Source organism: Chiroxiphia lanceolata, chromosome 21 (assembly GCF_009829145.1).
Source record: "Chiroxiphia lanceolata isolate bChiLan1 chromosome 21, bChiLan1.pri, whole genome shotgun sequence".
NCBI classification, from domain to species: domain Eukaryota; kingdom Metazoa; phylum Chordata; class Aves; order Passeriformes; family Pipridae; genus Chiroxiphia; species Chiroxiphia lanceolata.
Window position 1 is genome coordinate 4,214,684 of NC_045657.1, and position 19,893 is coordinate 4,234,576.

Here is a 19,893-nt window from a genome sequence, read left to right on the forward strand (position 1 = left end):
TTTCCTTTTTTGCTGCCTAGTTATGCTTTATGCTTCAGACACCGTGTTGATTGAGAGGAACAGTGGGAAAAGGCTTGATCCCCTCACACAAGGTGCTGTATGTGTTTGTTCCTGATCTCCACTACAAACTGGAGTGGTCTCAAAATCATTGTTGTATTAATGGGATTAAAATGTAAATGCTATCCCTTTAAGAATCAGTAGGAATTTCTAATTATAAATTTAAACTGTTTGAAAACAGTATTTGTTGATGTTGCATTATTTTCAGTGTCAATAAAATATAGGGAAATGTGAAGCTCAGTATTCAGCCTGCAAACAGCAGACTATGGCAGTACAGAATATTTGAAGGTTCAATCTGTCCATTTGAGCTTAGAATTTTGCTGTGCATCCCTGCCAGGTCCTGTTTTGTTTCTGAGGTGCAGATATGCTTTTAGGTATCTTCCATTAAATCACTGTCAAACAGATTTTGCTCTGTATGGTCTGTCGAGTTTTATTATCAATCATCCATCACAAAATAAAATTCTAATGTTGCTCAGTAAAAAAGTCAAGTTGAATGTTTTAGGAGGGGAATTGGGAGGGACATTCTCTAGCTGGAGCCCTATTAAGTCACTCTCTTAGTTCCCAATCTGACTTGCAGAGGTTTATCACACAACCTTCGACTGGCCGAGTGATCCCCTGGTGCAGGAGCGGCTGGTGAAACCAGAGGATCTGTCTGAACAAGAGGTGTCCAAGAAACTGCTGGAATATCACAGAAACTTCCCTGAGGTTTTCCAGATCTACCAGAAAGTTCTGAAGTCGATCAATGCAGACCAGCCTTCCGTGGATGTGCTCTCCCAGGGTAAATATGGACTTCATGGCAAATCTGACAGTTGGGAAAGTCCTGTTGGAAAGGTAGTTCCCGGCTGTTAGAGACACTTTGTAGGATTAGTCAACACAGATGGCTCCCAGCTGGGTTATGTTCTCTCTAGTGCAGCATTTGGGCTGTTCCTGGTAATTATTTTACAGGACTGGAGTAAGTGCAGATCACTGGAAAGCCTGAGTTGCACAGTCCTGCCAAGGAACAGCGGGCTCGGGCGAGCAAATGCCACCGTTATTTCTGTGGGTCTCTCTCTAAAAGGAGCCTTGTGGCTCCATTGCTGATCTCCCAAAGGGCTGGTACCTTCCAAAGTCTGATAACAAGAAGCAGGAGTACTTCAAAGCCAGTAACATTTCATTGTTTAAAAGCTGTTTGTGCTGGTGGCTTTTCTGTTCAACAATTCTTGTTTGCTTTGCTTGACTGTAATGCAATCTGACTTCTAATGTTGATCCTTCTAGAAGAGAATAAGGAAACTGCCAGAAAGACCAATTGATGATGTACTTTGTAGCTGTCAGTCTGCAGATGATCTGTTCTATCCCAGTAATTTTGCATCTCAAAAAGGTCTTTTTTTTTAATAACGAGTGCTGCACTTTTAAGATAAACAAGTAGGAAGTTTATATTCTGAATTTACACATTAATTACCTCTAAATTACTTAATTAAATTTAAAAGTTCATATCATCATTCATAAAGAATTCATGCCTTGAATTGTAAATAAAAATGTGAGTGCCTGAATATTAATTATTATTAATTAATAATGTAGTGAGATAAATTGAAAACTGAAATGAAAAAATCCTCTCTAGATCTTTTTTTTCTGCGGTGCATCAAGCAGCCAGATTTTTTTTTTAAAGAATAATTAGATGTGGAGACTGTCTAGGGGATCATTACTCCTAATTAACTTGGTTATTTACTGCAAATTAAGCATCATTTGTAAGCAGGGTGCTTTGCCTGTAATGTTTGTGCTTTTCAATACAGTGGGTTATGGAAAATGTTCAGAATAACTGGAGCACTGCTTGGGTAGCTGATACTTGGGTTTTAGGAAGTTATGCAGCAAACACACTATTTTCTGTTATGATTTTCCAGGTGTTTTTGTTAAGTACTTCTATTGCTCCAGCAAGAGATAAAAAAGAGAGAGGAGATCTCTCATAAATATTAGTAATATTGTGGATTGTTTCACATGATTGTAACATTTTGTAAAGTTCAATGCAGCTGCTGCTACCCTGTGCAAGGAGATGTGACATCAAATTCAGTTGGTGGTGTGGGATCCCAGCACAGCTTGTGGCACTGCAGGAAGATGTGATGGGATATGATGGGATATGGTCCCATGGGGTTGCAGTTTGAGTTTCTCAATGCTTTAGGTCTGCTGTCTAGAAATTGCAGGCTGGAGTTTGTTGGAGATGCTTCTTTATTAGAAAAGATTTTTTAATGATACCAAAGAAAAGGTTCTCGGAAAAACTGAGAGCAATGTGTTGACCAGTTAAAATACTGATCCCTTGGGATGTTCTCCACCAACCCTTTTGTGCTTTTTTTTAAAAATGGGCTTCTGATTCATACAAACAAGCTTGTCTTATTGCTTAAACTTAAATACTGTTTTATTACAAGGACTCTTTGGAGAGTCTTTTATTGGAACTGAAGATCACACAAAAGATGAGTGAGGCTGCAGCTTGAGCTGCTCCTCCTCTGGTATTGTTGGCCACAAAATGGGCACAAGGAGTGAGAGTGTTTGGCCATGTCCAAATTCAATCCCAATATGTCTCACTGCCAAGCTGTGACATCTTTTGGCTTCTTAGTGATCTCTCAATTACTGTTTTGAGATTGTAACAATGTTCAGATCTCTATAATATGGGAACATTGATGCTGCTTCACGTGTCCTGTGGCCTTTCCAAAGCTCTCATAACCTGCACATTGACCTGAAGGTTCTATTTCCTGCATGATACAAAATTCAGGTGAATGATGCCCAGCAAATGAGTGGAATCAGACAGAGAAGCTCAAACATTCTTTGCATATTACACAAAAATGATGGACAAAAGAAAAAAAACATAGATACTCTGTGTTGTCAGTGCTGTGTTGTGACACCCTGTGCTACAAGTCTACAGTGTTGTAATTAGGAGCCCTAATCACACACAGCTGGATAAATGTCATTAATTTAACATCCTGAGGTTTTACACTTAAATATTTGTTCAGAAACTGCAGAAAGTATTAAATGTAATTATAGCCCTCTATAATTTGCATGGTAAAATTGCAGCTATCAAGCAAAAATTACTTCTGCTAAAAACAAGATGGTAAAGGAGCAATTATTAATTGAATCTGCTCTTTAAAATGGTTTCACAGCTACTGATGAAAGAAAGCAGGGGAGTGTAATGATGGTAAGATTTCTAAAATGCCTCTCAGAGTAAGTTGCTGATGGGACAGTTTTATTTCGGTTGCATGTCTGGATGTTTCAGTGATTAAATCATGATCATCAACATGGCAACCTTTTTTTAAAGAAGAGAGAAGTTAATGAATTTATTTATTTTTAAGAAATAGGCTAAAAACTGTATTTCTTGCCTTTCTCTCACGTTCTAGTTCTTACCTATGTCCAGACACGGCACAGATCAGCCGCCCCCTTTACCCCACGGATCATCTTTTGTGGCCCCCCAGGCAGTGGGAAGAGCCTGCAGGCAGCACTAATAGCTCAGAAATACGGTGTTGTCAACAGTAAGTTCTCAGTAAATATGCACTTTGCTCAATTCCCCCTTCCTCTGGTTTTGATCATTTATCTTTTGCTGTCTCTCTTACTTGCTCGTAAAATGTCTCTGTCTGTCCCTTGCTGTGGATGTCAGGGTTTTGAGAGAAGTAAAAAGTATTTGGATGAAGAAGTATAAACCAAGCATTTGTGCTGTGACAAACCAGCTCTAACATTTTTTTAGTCATCATTTCATCATTTTTATGCCCTTTACATCCGTATTTTCCCATTGTTAGATTCCTGTAGTGCTCTAAATTCTTCTGTGGATCAGTGGATTATGAGTAATGTCCTTGCAGTTTCAGCTGTCTGACCAAAATTGGGGCACTTTTAAAATAGAATTTACTCTGAACTTTAATAGATGCTCAGGTTCTGCACATCTGAAGTAACATGTGAGAAAATGAAGGAATTAGTAAAAAATACATTCTCTTTCTTTTGTAAAAGAGGCCCAAAAAGTTCTGAATGAGACTTGTTCATGGTTGGCATGCAAATGTTACAAACTTCTGTAATATCAGTGTGCAGCTTGGTTATAGGACTGGTGCCGTATTTTAAGTGCTCTATAATATCTTCTAATAGTGGAATAGCTATAAATTATTTTAAACCAATGTCTAATGTCTATAAAATTTGCTGATTAGTCATATTCTCTTAGTTAAACAAAGGCAAGTTTGTTTCATTAGTGTTTGTTCAATGTATACTAAATAAATCCCTCTTTATTTCCAATTTAGCCATTGGGATTGAAGCACAGGCTTAAAATTTAAACTTATGTTTAAATATCACGTGAATTGAATTGAATTTAGCTGTGTACATTTTAGATGTCTTAAATTGGGACCTATGCACTTGAGTTTCTGTTATCTTTTTACACTATTTATTGTGAATATAAATTTGCTTCTCCAGGACAACTAGTGACAGTTAAAATAGTGACTTAAACATTAAACTTTATCAGCTTTGTCCCAGGAATGTTGCTGTGGAATATTCTTGTTTGCTAAACAGTGTGATTAGCAGGGGTGAAGCAGATGAAAGGGCTCAATCTTTTTCCTTTAAAGTCGGTGCATGTTGGTGCTTTTGACTTCAGGAAAGGTGGAATCAAATTAGGATTATTAATAGATGGGATCATGCAATAATGTACAGAGTGAATGTAAAATAATACTTCCCAAAACTGAGTTAAAGCCCTGATTTGTGTAACTTTCCATGCCTTGGTTCCCTCTCTGGACAACAAGGCTCTGTTGGATCTGACCTGTGTGGGGCAGGTGGGACTCAATGACTTGGGTCACCAAGTGCTGTCCAAGCCCAAAGTAACAATATTTCATGTACAAGGCTAAAACTTTCAATCTGCACCTCCTGGTGCTCTGTGTATTTGAAGTCAATGATAATGTTGCATTAGGACAGCTTTTTAAATGTAATTCTTACATGATCATTAAGTGATCCAGGGAGTCCCTTCCTTGAACTGTGCATTATCTGCACCTCCAGCAGTGTGGTTCTGACACTGTTCAGCAGGTGTAACTTTATTCAGTAATTACAAGTTTATAAAAAGTGAAAACCACTGGCAATCCCCTGAGTTATTATTTCAGAAACATTTTTGATTAATGTCTATCTCTCTATCTCCATTTTTAATACATTCTTTGCCAAACATATTCTCTTTTTTTTATTCAATATTCTCCCTCTCTTTGCTTTTCGCTCTGCTTGGCCAAAAAAAAAAATAATCCTAACAACAAACCCAAAAAACACACAACTTTTGTTTTATTCAGTGACCTTATCCCAGTATGCAGCTTCTGGTTGTTGTTTTTTTTTTTTTTTCCTTTTCTTTGTTGCTTCCTTTTTAAAATTTAACCTTGTGTCTTTTTTGTTCTTCCTTCCTGTTAGTTTGCTGTGGGCAACTGCTAAAGGAAGCTGTTGCAGACAACACAAATCTTGGAGAACTCATTAAGCCTTACATTGACAATGGATGGCCAGGTAGGGCATGTTGTTCTCTCATTACACCATAGTTACAAATCTGTGGCAAAAAATGAATTGTGAGTGAACTTTTCTTGGTCAGATTCTAATCCGAGTTACTTAAGAGTAACCTGAAAGTCAATTAATTCCATCCATTCCATGTGATTTGTAGCACTGCACAACAGAAGGTAGATTTGTGAGGGGTTTTTATATCTTCAAAGCAAATAATTCACTGTTCCAGTGAAATTCAGATTTCTTGTGCGCATTTCGAAATTCGAATTCCACGGTTTTATCTCTAAATCAAAATCAGAATTCCAATACAATTTTAAAATGTTTAAATAATTTTTAAGGCACACTATTGTGTTAAACTGGTTATAAAGCAAAGCATTGTGTCTCATTTAATATGTGGGTGTTGACTTCTAGAATGCTGTTCTAGATTCCTCTACTTCCACACAAATATTTTGAACATAGAATTTCTTTGGACTTCATTTCTCAGCATTTTTGGTTGTAGGAGGGGACAACCACGAAGAATGTTAAGCATACTTTGCTTTTGGAAGGCTCTGCAGTGATTTCAGATAAATCATAAATACTGTGAGCTCCTTAGGGCAGCAGCTTCAACTTGTCTGCCTGTGAGTTGTCTTGCACGAGGAGAGCTGTCTGTGTGGGGTGGGTTTTAAAAACCAGAGCAGATCTGTAGTTACAAGGGAGAAGTTGTATTGCAGTAAGAATGGAAGAATGTTTATTTTGCCAAATTACAGTGGCCTGGGAAAGGCACTTTCAGTCCTGTTTCTGGCAGCAGGCCAAATAGTTACCAATGGTACAAACACAAGGAGACAAACGTGCTGAAGATGGAGAAATCTCAGTTAAGCTTCAGATTTTAATGGAATTTTGAGCAAACCGCCCCTGAGAAAAGAGAAATCTTCACTGCCTTTTATTTTTAGCAAAGAAAGTTATCTGGTAAGGTGGAAAGCTTGAAACTCCCTCTTTTTTTTTTTTTTTTTTTTTTTTTGCACAATAGCTTAATTCTGAGACTGAATTAGACAGATCTGAAACATGAGCCTGTAAAATTAACTGAGGTTCCCTTGATACCAGACCAAGGGATTCGGGACTTTTCTAAGCATTTCCAAAAGACCTTTGGCAGCCTGTAGCTTTGGGAATGTTATCCCTCTGTCAGGCACTTTATCAAGCCACAAGGTAATATATTTTAACTCTAAACTTGGTCTCTAGTGAATGGGTTGCATTTATTCATAATAGAGTAACTCAGTTCATTAATTTCCTGTGGCAGCCACCATATTACTGGGAATAGGAGTTTATCTGGGAACCATGGGAATGGAAAGCATGGATCTCTGCAGCCTGGAAGGAGAAGCTGAGTCCTCTGGAACAGGCACAGAGATGTGGGAGAGGATTTTCTGGTTTAGAGATGCTCAGAGTGGCCATTTAACTCCAAGGCAAGAGGTCTCAGTATATTGATGCCGTGGGTCCGAGGTGTTCTTGTGTGGGAATAACTTCTCCACATGTACACTCTGGTTGACCTGAATGTGGCTGTTTGTGTGTAACTCACACACTGAGAGAATTTCAAGCTCTGTGTCTGTGTCTTTTTATTGGTCTCACTTTCTCCTCAGCTCTGTGACAAGGAGGACAACCACTGTAAATGCCTCACTCTCTAAATTTCACTTGTGGCTGAGATGGGAGTTAGAATGGTCTATTTATTCAAAGATAGGTCCTTTATGAGCTTTCTTTACTAAAATGTTCTTTGTATACTTTATAAACTTCATTCTAATCACTAAAGTTCCTTTAAGGAGATACCAAATGCATTCCTAGTAGAGTAAAATAACTACACAGGTCGTAATTTTTAACCAGTCCTAAAAATATGCACATCCTTAGTCCAAGGGAGCTGCTTTCATTTCAGGAAAATGAAATTGAAGTTGTAATTCCTTTCTTCCTCCAAATTAGAAGTTATTTCAGATTTAGATTAATTTTTTTAATACAGCATGCAAGAATAAAGCTGTACAACACTTCTGAATGTTAATAGGGATCATAAGTATATTTCTGTACATTATGCTAAAAATTCTCCCTTAGTTTTTGCTTGTATGCACACATATATTTTATTTAGTGGGACATACCACAAAATTAAGGGCTGAATAAAGATAAATATCATATAGCAATACCAGAAATAATAAGTTCTGTCATTTTGCTAATCCTCCTCTCCCAGGGATAACAAAGAATGAATTTACATTAGTAAACACTAACAGGAATTCATTACTGCCCTCACAAGAGGCTTGGAGAAAATGAAATAACGCAGTGTACTGAAGAGGAAAGGTAGGCAAAGAACCTTTGCATCTTTGCTCTCTTGCTGCAGAGTTACAACCAGGTTAAAACAGGGAAAGATTCTCACACTATTATTGACCACATTCAGCTTCGAGAAAATCTCACTTGTAAAGAGTTGGTGCAGTCAACATCAAAGTGTTGTGACAGGAAAGCAATTAGAACTTCACCATTTACATTACATTTCTAGCTGTAAGTGGGCTTAGTTTGTCCTTTGGGTGAGGAATCATGCCAGTGACACTGTCACAGAACAGTGGAACCAGAGGCAGACCATGAAAAACGTTGCACTCAAATCATTACTGGGCAAAAGGAAACCTGTGCCATGAAATCTTGAGGATGTGCCTCATATATTCTTAAAATACTCACCCAGGGGACTGATCTCAGTGTGTTTCCCTTCTCGTGGACACAAATGATCACATGCAATTAGTCATTTAAGAGATGCCAACAGGGCATGTTGTGGTGTCATAACAAGGCTCAAACCCCAGCTTATTCAAAGCTAACTCGTTATTGAGTTATTGAGGCTCTCCACTGGCTGTGCTGTTCTAGTTCAGCTTGACTAACTCACATCTCTTCATGGGTTCAGGATTCACAAACATCCTTTGTGCTGTTTTTCCTGTGCTGCTTCCTCAGGTATTCATCATGTATTTCAGGAACAGCCCAGACAATTCTATTATTCACCCCAGAAGGCAACCCAGTGCATTCCCATTTTCTGTATTTTCTAGTGTTTGCTGTCTCATAAAGACCTGCTTTATCAAACTCCTCAATTTTGTGTACGGGGATTTATTTTGCTTAATGAAGGCAGCATAGATATTTTTGAGCCCATTAATTTTTTAATTCCCAGGACATACTAGTCTAGTAGGTGCACACTAGATATTGAAAAATGCATTTTTGGTGATAAGTTCAGCAACCTGACAGCTTTCTGTCTGTCATAAACATAGAACGGTGCTTTGGACAACCAGTCTGAAATGCACAGACTGTTCCTTTAGGATATTGTGGTTTCACTGAATACTGGGCAATTATTAGTAACTATACTCTGGGCAGAAAATTACCAGCATTGGAGTCTGAGACCAGTCTTCTGCTCACTGACTCCAGTTAGATTAAATCTTGGTCAATAATGCTAAATTTAGCTCATGCCATTTGCTTGGGCAGCCTGGGGAGACTTTCATTTAGAGTAAGAGGTGAGTGTAGTGGCCCCCTCCCACAGGCAGCAGACAACTCCATAAATTCATTTATTTGGTTTGAAATGTTCTGGAAGACTGGTCCTTCCCTGGACAGATGATGTAGATAGACCCCTCCTAGACCCCACAGGCTTGAAGAAGACCTTTATGCAGAATTCTTGTCCCTGCAGTTCTGAGAAGGGCTAGACTGACTTCTGGACCTGTCTCACTGAAAACATGGGCACACATTAACTTAAAAATTGAATTATCCTCCATCTACAGGATCTGTGTTCACCATTTTAAAGGTGCCTGTCAGAATCTGATACCCTGGGAGAAAAAAAAAAATGCAGAAAGCATTTTTGCTTCCCCCCCACCCCAAAATGTCCCTGGTGTTTGCCCCTTGAGGTGTTTGCATCTTATTAACGAAAAAAATCACAAAAATAGGGGAGGTCATCAGTCAGTTGAAATTTGTATGTCATTCTGCCCAGTTTTCAGGGTGATATAGCGTGGACTGATCACTGCTAATTAATATATCTGTTTGTGAGGCAGCAATAAATGGAGGCAAGAACAGTGAGATGACTGGAAAACACCATGAAGAGCAGGGAGGGAAAAGATCCCCACTCCCAAACCAGTAAGATTCTGCTTTTCAGCTGGGAGAACTGCTATTAGTTTGGGTAATTGGGTGGGTTTTTTCCAGCAAAATGAAGATTCAGGTGGTAAGAGAGCTGATTCATGGAAGACAGATAACACTGCACCGTTTGCAGCCTGTTGGAGTTGAACACACACAATTTGTGTTGTTTTTTTCCCCCTTCCTTTTTCTGTTTTTTCAAGCAGTCATATCTGAAGCTGTCCCCCATGGCAGTCTGCACGTAGGGGGTAAAATCTAGAATTCCCTAATTTCTCCTTTTTTTCCTAATAAAAACTATTACTGTACAAATATAGATTTCTTTTCCCTGTATTTTAAATTGGAATGGTTTTAAAGGGGTGCTTTTTTGGTGCAGCCTCTGAAAGTTGGGGTCCCCTGGTGATTGTGATCACAGCCTCACCGAAAACACTCAGGCTGTTTTCATTTTTATTTTTTCCGACAGGAAATTAATATTCTCATCACTAAGTGTGAAACACAGCTCTGACAATAGAGCCGCTTCCTCTTTGTTAAAAACTTGCAAGGAGCTTCAGAGTTGAAAGGCTGAGTAAATCTTTATATCTGAGGAGGTAAAGCTGAGTGTTATTCCGTGTTTTTAAGAGCTGTACTGGCGAGCTGTGAGCTGTCTGAACATTGGAGAGACCCTTTGGGAGCTCCATTGGTTTTCAGCGAGTCTTTGCATGCAGTGTGTTTGTACTGGCTGAAGACAGCGCATGGCTCTCTAAATAATTTACAAGTTGATTAATAGACTCACATGGGTATAATTAGAAGAGGGAGAGACAGCAGCTACAGTAACGGGTACAGTGCTTGGGGGAACTAGAGACTTTATTTTTTTTAAAGAAACTTTCTAGGGTGCTGGGCGTTTGAAGATAAGTTGGGAAGAGCTCAGTGCCTCTTCTCTTTTGAAGTGGAAATAGGACAGTTTGAATCCGTCGAGTTTAATTTTTCACAAGCTTTAGGGGCCCTGCAGTGCAACTCCCTTTTTATTATTGAAAAAAACTCTCCATTTTTCTTTCATTTTTTCGCACACACACACAGAGTCCAAACAGGAGCTAATAAACAAATCGATTTTCTGCTTTATTCAAGTTGGTTTTATAGCAGTTCTATGTGTTCCCCTATATGTGCACCTCACCCACAGATAGACTGTGTAAAGTTATGGAGATATTTATGAATACACCATACTTTAATTTATGCATTTTTAAGAAACCTTCACCTCTGTTTGACAATGCTTTTGAAGTAGCTCCGTTTTTCAAGTCAAACTTTTGACTTTTCCCCTGGGACTGCTACAAAGGTTTTTTTATGGAAAATAGGTAGCAGTCTTTTTTCCTACTCGGAGAAAATTGGTGGTCAAGAGAACAAAATAAAATTTAATTTTTTTTTTTTAATTTGTTTTAGGTGGCCATCTTTTCATAAAAGATGCAAGGTTGTAGCATAGAAAGTTTTACATGAAGGTTGATAGGTAGTAAGTTGTCATTTTCTTTCCTGATTTTTACTTTTTTATGCATTGAATCACTGCAAGATGGTAAGTTAGAATTCCCTTTTCCGTCTTTTGAAAATCTTGAATGTATTTTTTTTTTATTCTACACCACATGCCACAATCAAAATTGATGTATCTGTCTCACAGATACTCAGAACTGGAACGAGACTTGGTCTACAAAGACATTTTTTAAGGCCACCTCGCTTAGGAGTAAAAACAGAGCAACAAAAAAAGCCACCCCAAAAAAGCCAATCCTGGGAGGCAGACCAGGCCAAAGAAATGTGGTTTGATTTAAGAGACGAGTGCAGTTGTTGTCTGGAGCAGTTGAGATGATCAGTCAGGTAGTGGATATGATCCTGCCTATACAAAGGTTGCCAATCTCCTGGTTTTCCAGCAGAATTCACCATTCCTGCTGTTGCTGGAGGGTCAATAATCCAATATTAGTGCCACAAATCCTCATGGATTTGAGTGAAGATGTGGCCCTTGGCCATTTGTGGCCTCGTGGTTGTCAGGGGCTTTTAAACAGCAAAGTACAATATAAATGTGAAGTATTAATCTCTTACTGAGATTATAATCTCTTATATTGATCTTTATTGGTGACAGTCATTCTTAAAAAGTTGGGAAGTGGACTTTCCTTTCCTTGCACACTATTTCCTCAGCAAAGGGCTACTGACTTGAATTCTGTGTGTTTTTCTCTTTGGAGTTTAGGATGGCGATATCACATGAGTTTTTATACAAAAACCAGAAGGAAAAGTACATTACATGTTGGCAGCATCCCCTTTTTTGGGGAGTTTACCTTAAAATTCTGCCTTTGTCTCTGTTTCACAGAGTGTCATACACAGAATCACGCTTCTGTATGAAACAGACTTTTTTTAATGATGAGCAGAACATTTAATAGTGTATTTCTCTATTTTGTTTAATTGTGTATTGCTTTAGATTTTTAAATGTCCCTTTAATGTGGCTGGGAGGTGTCAGGAGGAGTGGGAAGAGGAGACACAGGACTGTTTGGGATCTAGACCAGGTATCCCTGGTAAGGGATGAGCATCCTCCCTTCTCGTGGCACGGGGAAGCAGCATTGGGTGTAAAAAGCCAAGATGTTTTTCACCATGTTTATCACACCATGTTTATCTTTTTTTTTTATTATTATCACTATCAAAAAAGGGTTTGTAGGCCAAATTCTGCGCTGTTACAAGCCCTGTGTTCTTCAGTAGAGCTGAACTATTAGAAATAAGGAGGAAATAGGGAACTTGGTTGATAATGGAAATTATGTGTCCACTGGGTTCAAACTGTGGTTGCTGCCTCGTGCTGTATTCTGTCTGTGGAAGCCAAATATACATTTTGTTTCTAGTTTTAGAAACTTTCAGGTTAGACACACCCCTGTGGCATAGTTCAGAGTGGCTTTTGTCTCACAGGCAGGTAAACTGAGGCAGAAAACCTCACTGAACTCGAGCCTCACTGCAATCAGTGAGTATGGATGGGAACCCAGGGGTGTGGAATTGTGTCCTTGGAGCCCACTGGATTATCCTGGTAGCCTGTGCCATTAGGCAAATACACGTAAAACAGCACAGAGGCCATTTTTAGGGGAAAACAGCTTTTTATTTGTGTGCTGGATACTCATTTTGGACTGAATTCTCACTGCTGCTGACAAGTAAAGCAGTGTAAGGGGCTGGCATCTTACCTCGTCACTGGATGTGATCAGATGTACATTCCTGAATCTCTAGCTGGATACCTGGGAGGCAGCACTTGCTCTCCTTTATTTCTGAAGGTCTTAATTTATCCCGTGTCGTTTTATCGATGATTTGGGATCATACCTGCTTTAAAAACATTAGCATTTCCTCTTTAACACAGCCAATTCCTATTTTAAATTACTAAAACCCTAAAGAAAAACCCAAAAACAAAACCAAAAACAAACAAAGAAAAAAAGGAAGAAGAAAAGAGGGATTCTAATCTATTCGAAGAAACGAAAATATTTAAAATGTGGAAAGGAAATATTTTATCGCATTACTTATTTTACTGTATTAAAATAATTATGCCTGTTCTTACAGAAGCTCTCTCCCAGCAGTGTAAAATGAGCGAGTGGAGACGGGATTTCCGTGGGAATGGTCCCTTTGATGGATCATCGCCCGCGCCGCGAACCCTCGGCGGTGCCGCTCTTTGCTGCGTTGCCTCTGTCCCTTCTCCAAAAACAGGAGAACCGCGGATGCTCCCAGTGTTTCCGTGCCAGCCCGACGGTGCCGATAGCCCAGGAAGCCTCAGCAGCCCCCGGAGCGGGCTCGTTTTTCCGTGAATTCCCGGGATTTCGGCTCCTGCGCGCGGGGCGGGACCGGCTGCGCTGCCCGGAGAGACCGCGGGGTGGAGACAGAGAACAGCCAACAGCGACCGGGACCCCCGGGACAGCCCCGGGATAACCCCGGGATAACCCCGGGTGTGCGGGGATGGGACCCCCGGGACAACAGTAGGACAACCCTGAGTGTGCGGGGACGGGACCCGCCGGGAAAACCCGGGATAACCCCTGGTGTGCAGGGATGGGACCCCCGGGACAGCCCCGGGATAACCCCGGGTGTGCAGGGATGGGAGCCCCGGGACAGCCCTGGGACAGCCTCGGGATAACCCTGGGTGTGCGGGGACGGGACCCACCGGGACAGCCCCGGGTGTGCGGGGGTGGGACTCCCGGGACAGCCCCAGGACAGCCCCTGGTGTGCGTGGACGGGACCCACCGGGACAACCCGAGGACCCCTCGGATGTGCTGGGCAGGAGCTCCCCAGAGCCCCTGGGCCACCCCCGGATGCGCAGGGCCGGAGCCCGTTGGAGCCCTCCGGAATCCCCCCAGGAATCCTCCGGAGGAGATGATGCTCTCAGGCACATGGTGTGACTCCTGGACATAGTCCTGTGCAGGGCTAAGGGTTGGTCTCCATGATCCTTGTGCGTCCCTTCCAACTCGGTATATTCTGATTGAGAACCTGCGCCTGACTTTTCCCTTTTCCTCCCGGTGCCGCTGCCCGCACTTGGATGGTTGTTTATCGCCGGTGACCGAACCGGCTGAACGCCAAACCTGCCCGTCCTCTCCAGCCGGGCGGCTTGGAGGATTAGGCTCAATTATCGATCAGCCTACGCGACGGCAAATCACTGCTAAATCATTCTCAAACACATTAAAAAACAATTGATACAGTCTCGATCGATACAATCTCTGAGGACCTTAATGCGGGCAAGAAAACAGAATAGGAAAACCCAATTACTCTTTATGAATCATCCGGAGTTTCTAGAGGAATAAGATAAGCAAATCTCATGCTTTGCTAAATTTAGGATTGACAGGACAATCCAGGAAAGTAGCCTTTGGCAGTAGCTTATTCTCAGGGCAAGATGTTAACTGTCAACTACTGGGATCAAGCCTCGGGCATCTGAATTAGCTGTGAAAGTCTTCAGACCCAGCTAAAAAAAAAAAATCTCTATGAGCAGGATGAAGAGTAAATGGACAGTATTGTCAAAAGGACCTTAAAGCTTTTACAGCACAAAGCTGACGGAATTTATATCTGCAAATGCATTTATGCTATGCTTAAAATTGAGGTTTTATGGGTTTGGAGAAGTGAGTCAATACCCTTCAAAAGTCTGTTTTAAAGGGAAATATACAGAGGAGGAATTAGTTTATATATGGTAATTGTATAGCTTGGAGCACTGACAACATTGAAGTTATTGGAGAATAGTGCCCTGTAATCTCTCAAGTGGCGTTTTTGCCTTTCAGACTGTGCCTTTAATGTTCTGTTACTTTTGTCTTGAGCAGATGGTATGATTTTGTAGCTGATTGCCTGATCCAGGTTTCTATTAGTCCTGCAGATCCATGGGATGGGGAAGAGCTAATGGGCCACACTGCTCTGAACTTCATGAGAAGTACCTGATACCTGTGAAAACCTTTGAAGCTCTGAGAAGTAAATTTATTTTTTAAATGGTCTGCTGGAAGGTGCTGATTGACAGCCCTGGAGAGAGAAAATCTCTGGGTGTCCACGCAGCAGATCCAGCATGAACAGCAGCACTTTAAGCCTCAGTCCTCTGTCCCCTGGCTGATCATACCCTTGAATTGATTAGATCACTCCTTAGGTCCTCAGCTGCTAATTCAGCTGGGTAGTCTGGGCCATTAATGTGGTCAGACAGGCTGGGAGATAAAGGAGACAGTGGTGTGTGGTTGGTGTTAGGAGGGAATATATGCATGAATGAGTTGCATTTCTGTATGGAGCTGGTTGGGGCCTCATTGTGCCCTGTATTCCATGTCTGGTGTCACTGTGACCCTGGTCCACAGCTATAAATGATGCTCTCAGGTATCACTGTAGTGGCTGTGCAGCTTTACTTCTGAGGGATGAATTTTACTCCTGTACCTGATTTCTCACCCTAATAGAGATGTGCTTCCACATTACCTAATGTGGGTAGCTCTTTGTAGCAGCACATTGTAATTCTTACAGGAAACTTATCTTTGGACTTCTCTAATGATAAAGTAAAATCTCTCTCGAGTCTCATTCCCCCAACTTGCAGAGTTGCAAACTCACACAGGCTTATGTTGAAAAGGAATTGATTATTCAAAGCTCTTGTGCTTCATAATCTACTTAAAACATGGGGATTGACTGTCTCATCAGTAAAGCTCTATATTTTACTTTGCTATATACCCATTGGGTCATGTGCTTAAGGCCAGGAGACCTCTGGCTAGTTCCTCACAGACTATGTGCCCCTCCAATTACAGGTTATTAATTTGCCTTGCATTCCAGAGACAGTTCCACATGAGTGAAAAGGAATACTGTACTGCAGAGTTCTTCATTACCTACTCTGTCTGTACTACAAAATAAGAATAATACTGATTCCTTCCTTCCTTTTTTTCCTCCTTTTTTTTTTTTTTATTTCCTTCCCTCTGGTCTGTGGAAGATGTTTTACAGTTTTAATGCAGCTGTTTTAAGTGTGACTGTTGCTGTTCAAGGGCAGCTGATGTACTTTGTAATGCCACAGAGCAGCCAACAAGCTCTGTTCCCCCATTGTGTTGAAGTGATAGGTATGTTTGCTAATCAAGAGGAGAGCAGAGCTCGCTGTCTGACTTGTTTATGTTTTATTTCTCACCATCAAGCTTTAGAGGGAGGCACAGAAGATATGTAAGCATCTATATTATTCAGTGATGTATATAAGTACATGAGTGAACAAACAACCTGAAGGGTATCGCTGATGTCTTCCAGTCACTCACAGCTGAGAGGGGTATCAGGGTTACCACATCACCCCAGTGCTACTCAAAACACCCCAAACCTGCAGTGTCATTAGGTGAAATATTAATTAATTGTCACTGCAGCTTGATTTTTTTTTTTCCCTCTTGTGATTGCTTCAGTTTTGTTCAAAAATAGCGACTGGCCAAAGTGGAGGATTTTGCTCATTGGGGCTCACAGGAGGCCTCGGGGAAGTGATCAGATCCAGGAGATGCCACCAGGCTCCCATCACAATTGCTTTTTAATTTTCTTGTAGGCTGCAGTTTCTCCTTCCCATAAGAAGGGTGGAAGCAATCTGGCCCCTGGAAGTGGGGAATCTCCTGGAATCTGCTGGAAGCTCAGCAGCACAACGTACCCACTAATGTCTCTGTGCCATTCCTGGGGATTTCAGCCTCTGCCCTGATTCCCTGTTCATCTCACAGGGATGTCAGCTCTGGCAGAATCCTACTGCAGTTTTACTCATGAGTTTGTAGGTTTTATTCCAATTCCTTGTAAAACTGTTTTGAGCATTCTGCATTTTTTCCCCAAAAAAACCCCAAACAAAAACAATCCTGTAATTTGGCATCTCCATAAATCCATGTCAATGATTCCAGTAAGAATTGTCATAAAATAACATGCATCAAGACAAGAAAGTTCAGTGCTGCAGCCAGAAATTCAGGAGCACGGGAAAATTCCACTGGTCTTTGTGTGGAATACATTTTTGGGAAAGAGAAGGCGGGTTTATTTGTTTTTCTTTATTCTTGGGATGCCTTGGGTTTGTAGCAGTTCTCGTGAGCTGGAGGGTGGGCAGAAGAACTGCCCTGCAAAGAGCACTGAAATCCTCCTGTTATCCCTCCCATCCCTGCCTGCAGCTCAGGTCTTGGATAGAGAAGTATCATCTGTCTGAGAACATCCCTGCCTGCTGCTGCACTATTGTAGAGTTAATTTTATGAATCCCATTTTTAGTGGAATACCTGGGTTTGCATTGTCATTTTGCTCTTTGTCAAGTGTCTGGGTTTATTCCATTCCTTTTTTTTTTTTCCTTCATTTCAGCAGATGGAGAATATTGCTCTCTTTAACTTGTTCTTTTATAATGTGAAGTGGATATCCTCAATTAATACACTAATCTGTTTTCTAATTAATTCCCTGTGGTTTTCCTCCCTTTTTGCTGGTACATTGAATCCTGAGTGCAGTTCTGTAAACTCAGTAATTTGATTATTTAAAGGAGAAGTAATGAATTTCATGATAGAGGTGAAATGTTAAATTTCAGGAAGCAGATGGATTCTATTACTGCAGTTTAAAACCTGCTCGTACCCGGGGTAGAAATGTGCACTGCTAATAATTCACTCTGCTAAAATACAGGCAGATTCCTGTCAGCTTGTCCTGAAGCGAAGTGCAGTGTTAGAAATCTGACACATACACTCTCCTACAAGCACTTGTTGTTGTATTTTTGTATGCAGATGTGATGGCAGGGTGAGCATCAAAACATCCACATGCCATGATGGGGATTTATGTAGCAATTTTTCTGGCTTGTTTTCACCCGTGTGTCAGACAGAGTGAGCAGATAAAGGGAAGGGGCTCTCCTTGCTGCCTGGGAGTTTTTTTTGGCTGCTGCTTTGGGAAGCAGCTCGAGGTGATTTTGCTGTCCCTTCTTTGGGGTTGTTTGGCACTGAGCCCAACACATCACAACGGTCATTGGAAAATTTATGGTCACTCAGGTTGAACCCAATAATTTAATTCTGAGAAAAACCAAGCACCTTCACCCTCATGCCCCCCAATTTACCTGTTTGAATATCTTGACTGAAATATTTTACTTTATGAGGACTCCAGTGGAAATATGCAGGGTACTTCCTTACCACTGTATGCCATTAAATAGAATTTTTAAAGCTGCATAGTAGTTGTAATCCCAGTCAGCATCTTGCATCTTTTTAATTTTCTTGTGGGCTGCAGTGTTTCTCCTTCCCACATGAAGGATGGAAGCAATTTGGCCCTGGAACTGGGGAATCTCCTAGGATCTGCTGGAAGCTCAACAGCACAACATACCCATATCTCTGTCTTTCTCTTTCTCTCTTACCCTAAAAGAAAATAATAATTGAGGGAAAAGAACTTTTATCTCTAAAATTAGGGAGTCATCAATGGAGTAGTAAAAGTAGGTGAAATACATTTTGAAAATTTATTTTCAGTCATAAAGTCTTCAAGCCTTTGGGCAAATTGGAGCAATAGCACAGGTGGCCTGTTGTGGCAGAACCATTGGCACCTGCTGGGTTCAACACAGAGTGCTCAGAAATGTCTTTCCTGTTTTAGGATTTCTTTTACACAACTCAGGTCATTATTTTTGCATTTTGATAAGGTGGTGTCACACACGTCACCGTGACATCAGTCCAGTGTGGCTGACAGAAAAAGCACATTGCAAAATGATGGAGGCATCAGGTTTTACCAAATACTTTACTTTAGTCCTGCAGGTCCTTATGAGTTTGGGGGTTCCATGGTGGCACAGCAAATATGCAAAACCCAACAAGTGACTCCTCTCTCCAAAATCTGTCAGTCACAAACGGGAATAACTCTGTGTGATCTCTGGAGCAGTCTATCCAGAGGAAGTTGTGTGCATCCTCCTTAACTGCAGGCTCAGCACACGAAATAAATGTCACCTTTTGAATCCTTTGCAGTCCCAGACAACCTTGTTGTGGAGCTCCTGACCCAGCGCCTGAGCTCCCTCGAGTGCCTGACCGATGGCTGGGTGCTCTCCGGCTTCCCCAGGGACATCGAGCAGGCAGAGAAGCTGCAGAAATCACAGATTAACCCAAACAGGTAAGAGGGAAATGGAGCAATCACAGCATTACATATATGAAAAAACTGTTTGTGGAAAGATACAGATCTTTATTGACGTTGTATGTGCTGTTGCATCTTATTTATTTGTGGCTTCCTTAGCTAGCAAAGGGGTCTTGCTTCCTGGAGAGCAGGAGATAGAGCCCTGGCCTTACAAATGCTCCAGATGGCCAAACTGTGGGAGAGAGAAGAGGTTTGTTGTTCTGGTTATTTGTTTGAGTTGCCTCTAAAGACAAACCCACAAGAAACGGATTAAAATTGGGATTATATCAGAAGTTGTATTTTATTTGCAGCAGGAGGAGGGATCTACATCTTCTTTCTTCAGCAGTGGAATAATACCACAGAAATATATTGGTATTGCAAGGAGTTCATTATGAGACTTTTGGGGCTTGTGAAATAATTAAAAACAACATGAGAATTATATTTTATTTGAGCCTTAATGAATTGTTCAGAAATGTAATATGAGAGGCATCAGCATCAAAAAAGAACTGTTATGAGTGCCAAGGAGATAAAATAGTGTTGCTTTTCTCAGCTGGTCCAAAGGTGGTGAGGATTTAAAGTGCTGGGGGATTCCTCAAAGCTGAGAGGCTTCTCCACTCCCTTCCCAGGGCTTCCTGGTTCAGTCCATACCATTGGCTGGCACAGTGGCCATTCCGAAGGCACATATGGAAATTTGTAGTCTTTATGCTTCCAGGAAGCTGTTCTTATCTAAAAAGTAGGAAAGGTGTGTTACCCACATAACTGTTTAGGTTG

At 41.0% G+C, this 19,893-nt stretch overlaps 1 protein-coding gene across 6 annotated transcripts in view; it reads left to right on the plus strand.

Moving 5' to 3' along the window:
- The window catches only part of AK8 (adenylate kinase 8), a 67,690-nt gene that overhangs the window by 21,689 nt on the left and 26,108 nt on the right, over window positions 1–19,893 (plus strand). For 4 of the 6 annotated variants that reach the window (XM_032708446.1, XM_032708447.1, XM_032708450.1 and 1 more), the window contains exons 7-11: window positions 21–92; window positions 635–835; window positions 3,417–3,548; window positions 5,434–5,523; window positions 18,981–19,122. In XM_032708446.1, the coding sequence (XP_032564337.1) occupies window positions 21–92; window positions 635–835; window positions 3,417–3,548; window positions 5,434–5,523; window positions 18,981–19,122 (637 nt within the window). The remainder of the gene's footprint in view (window positions 1–20; window positions 93–634; window positions 836–3,416; window positions 3,549–5,433; window positions 5,524–18,980; window positions 19,123–19,893) is intronic. The other 2 variants (XM_032708448.1, XM_032708452.1) reach the window with 2 other exon arrangements.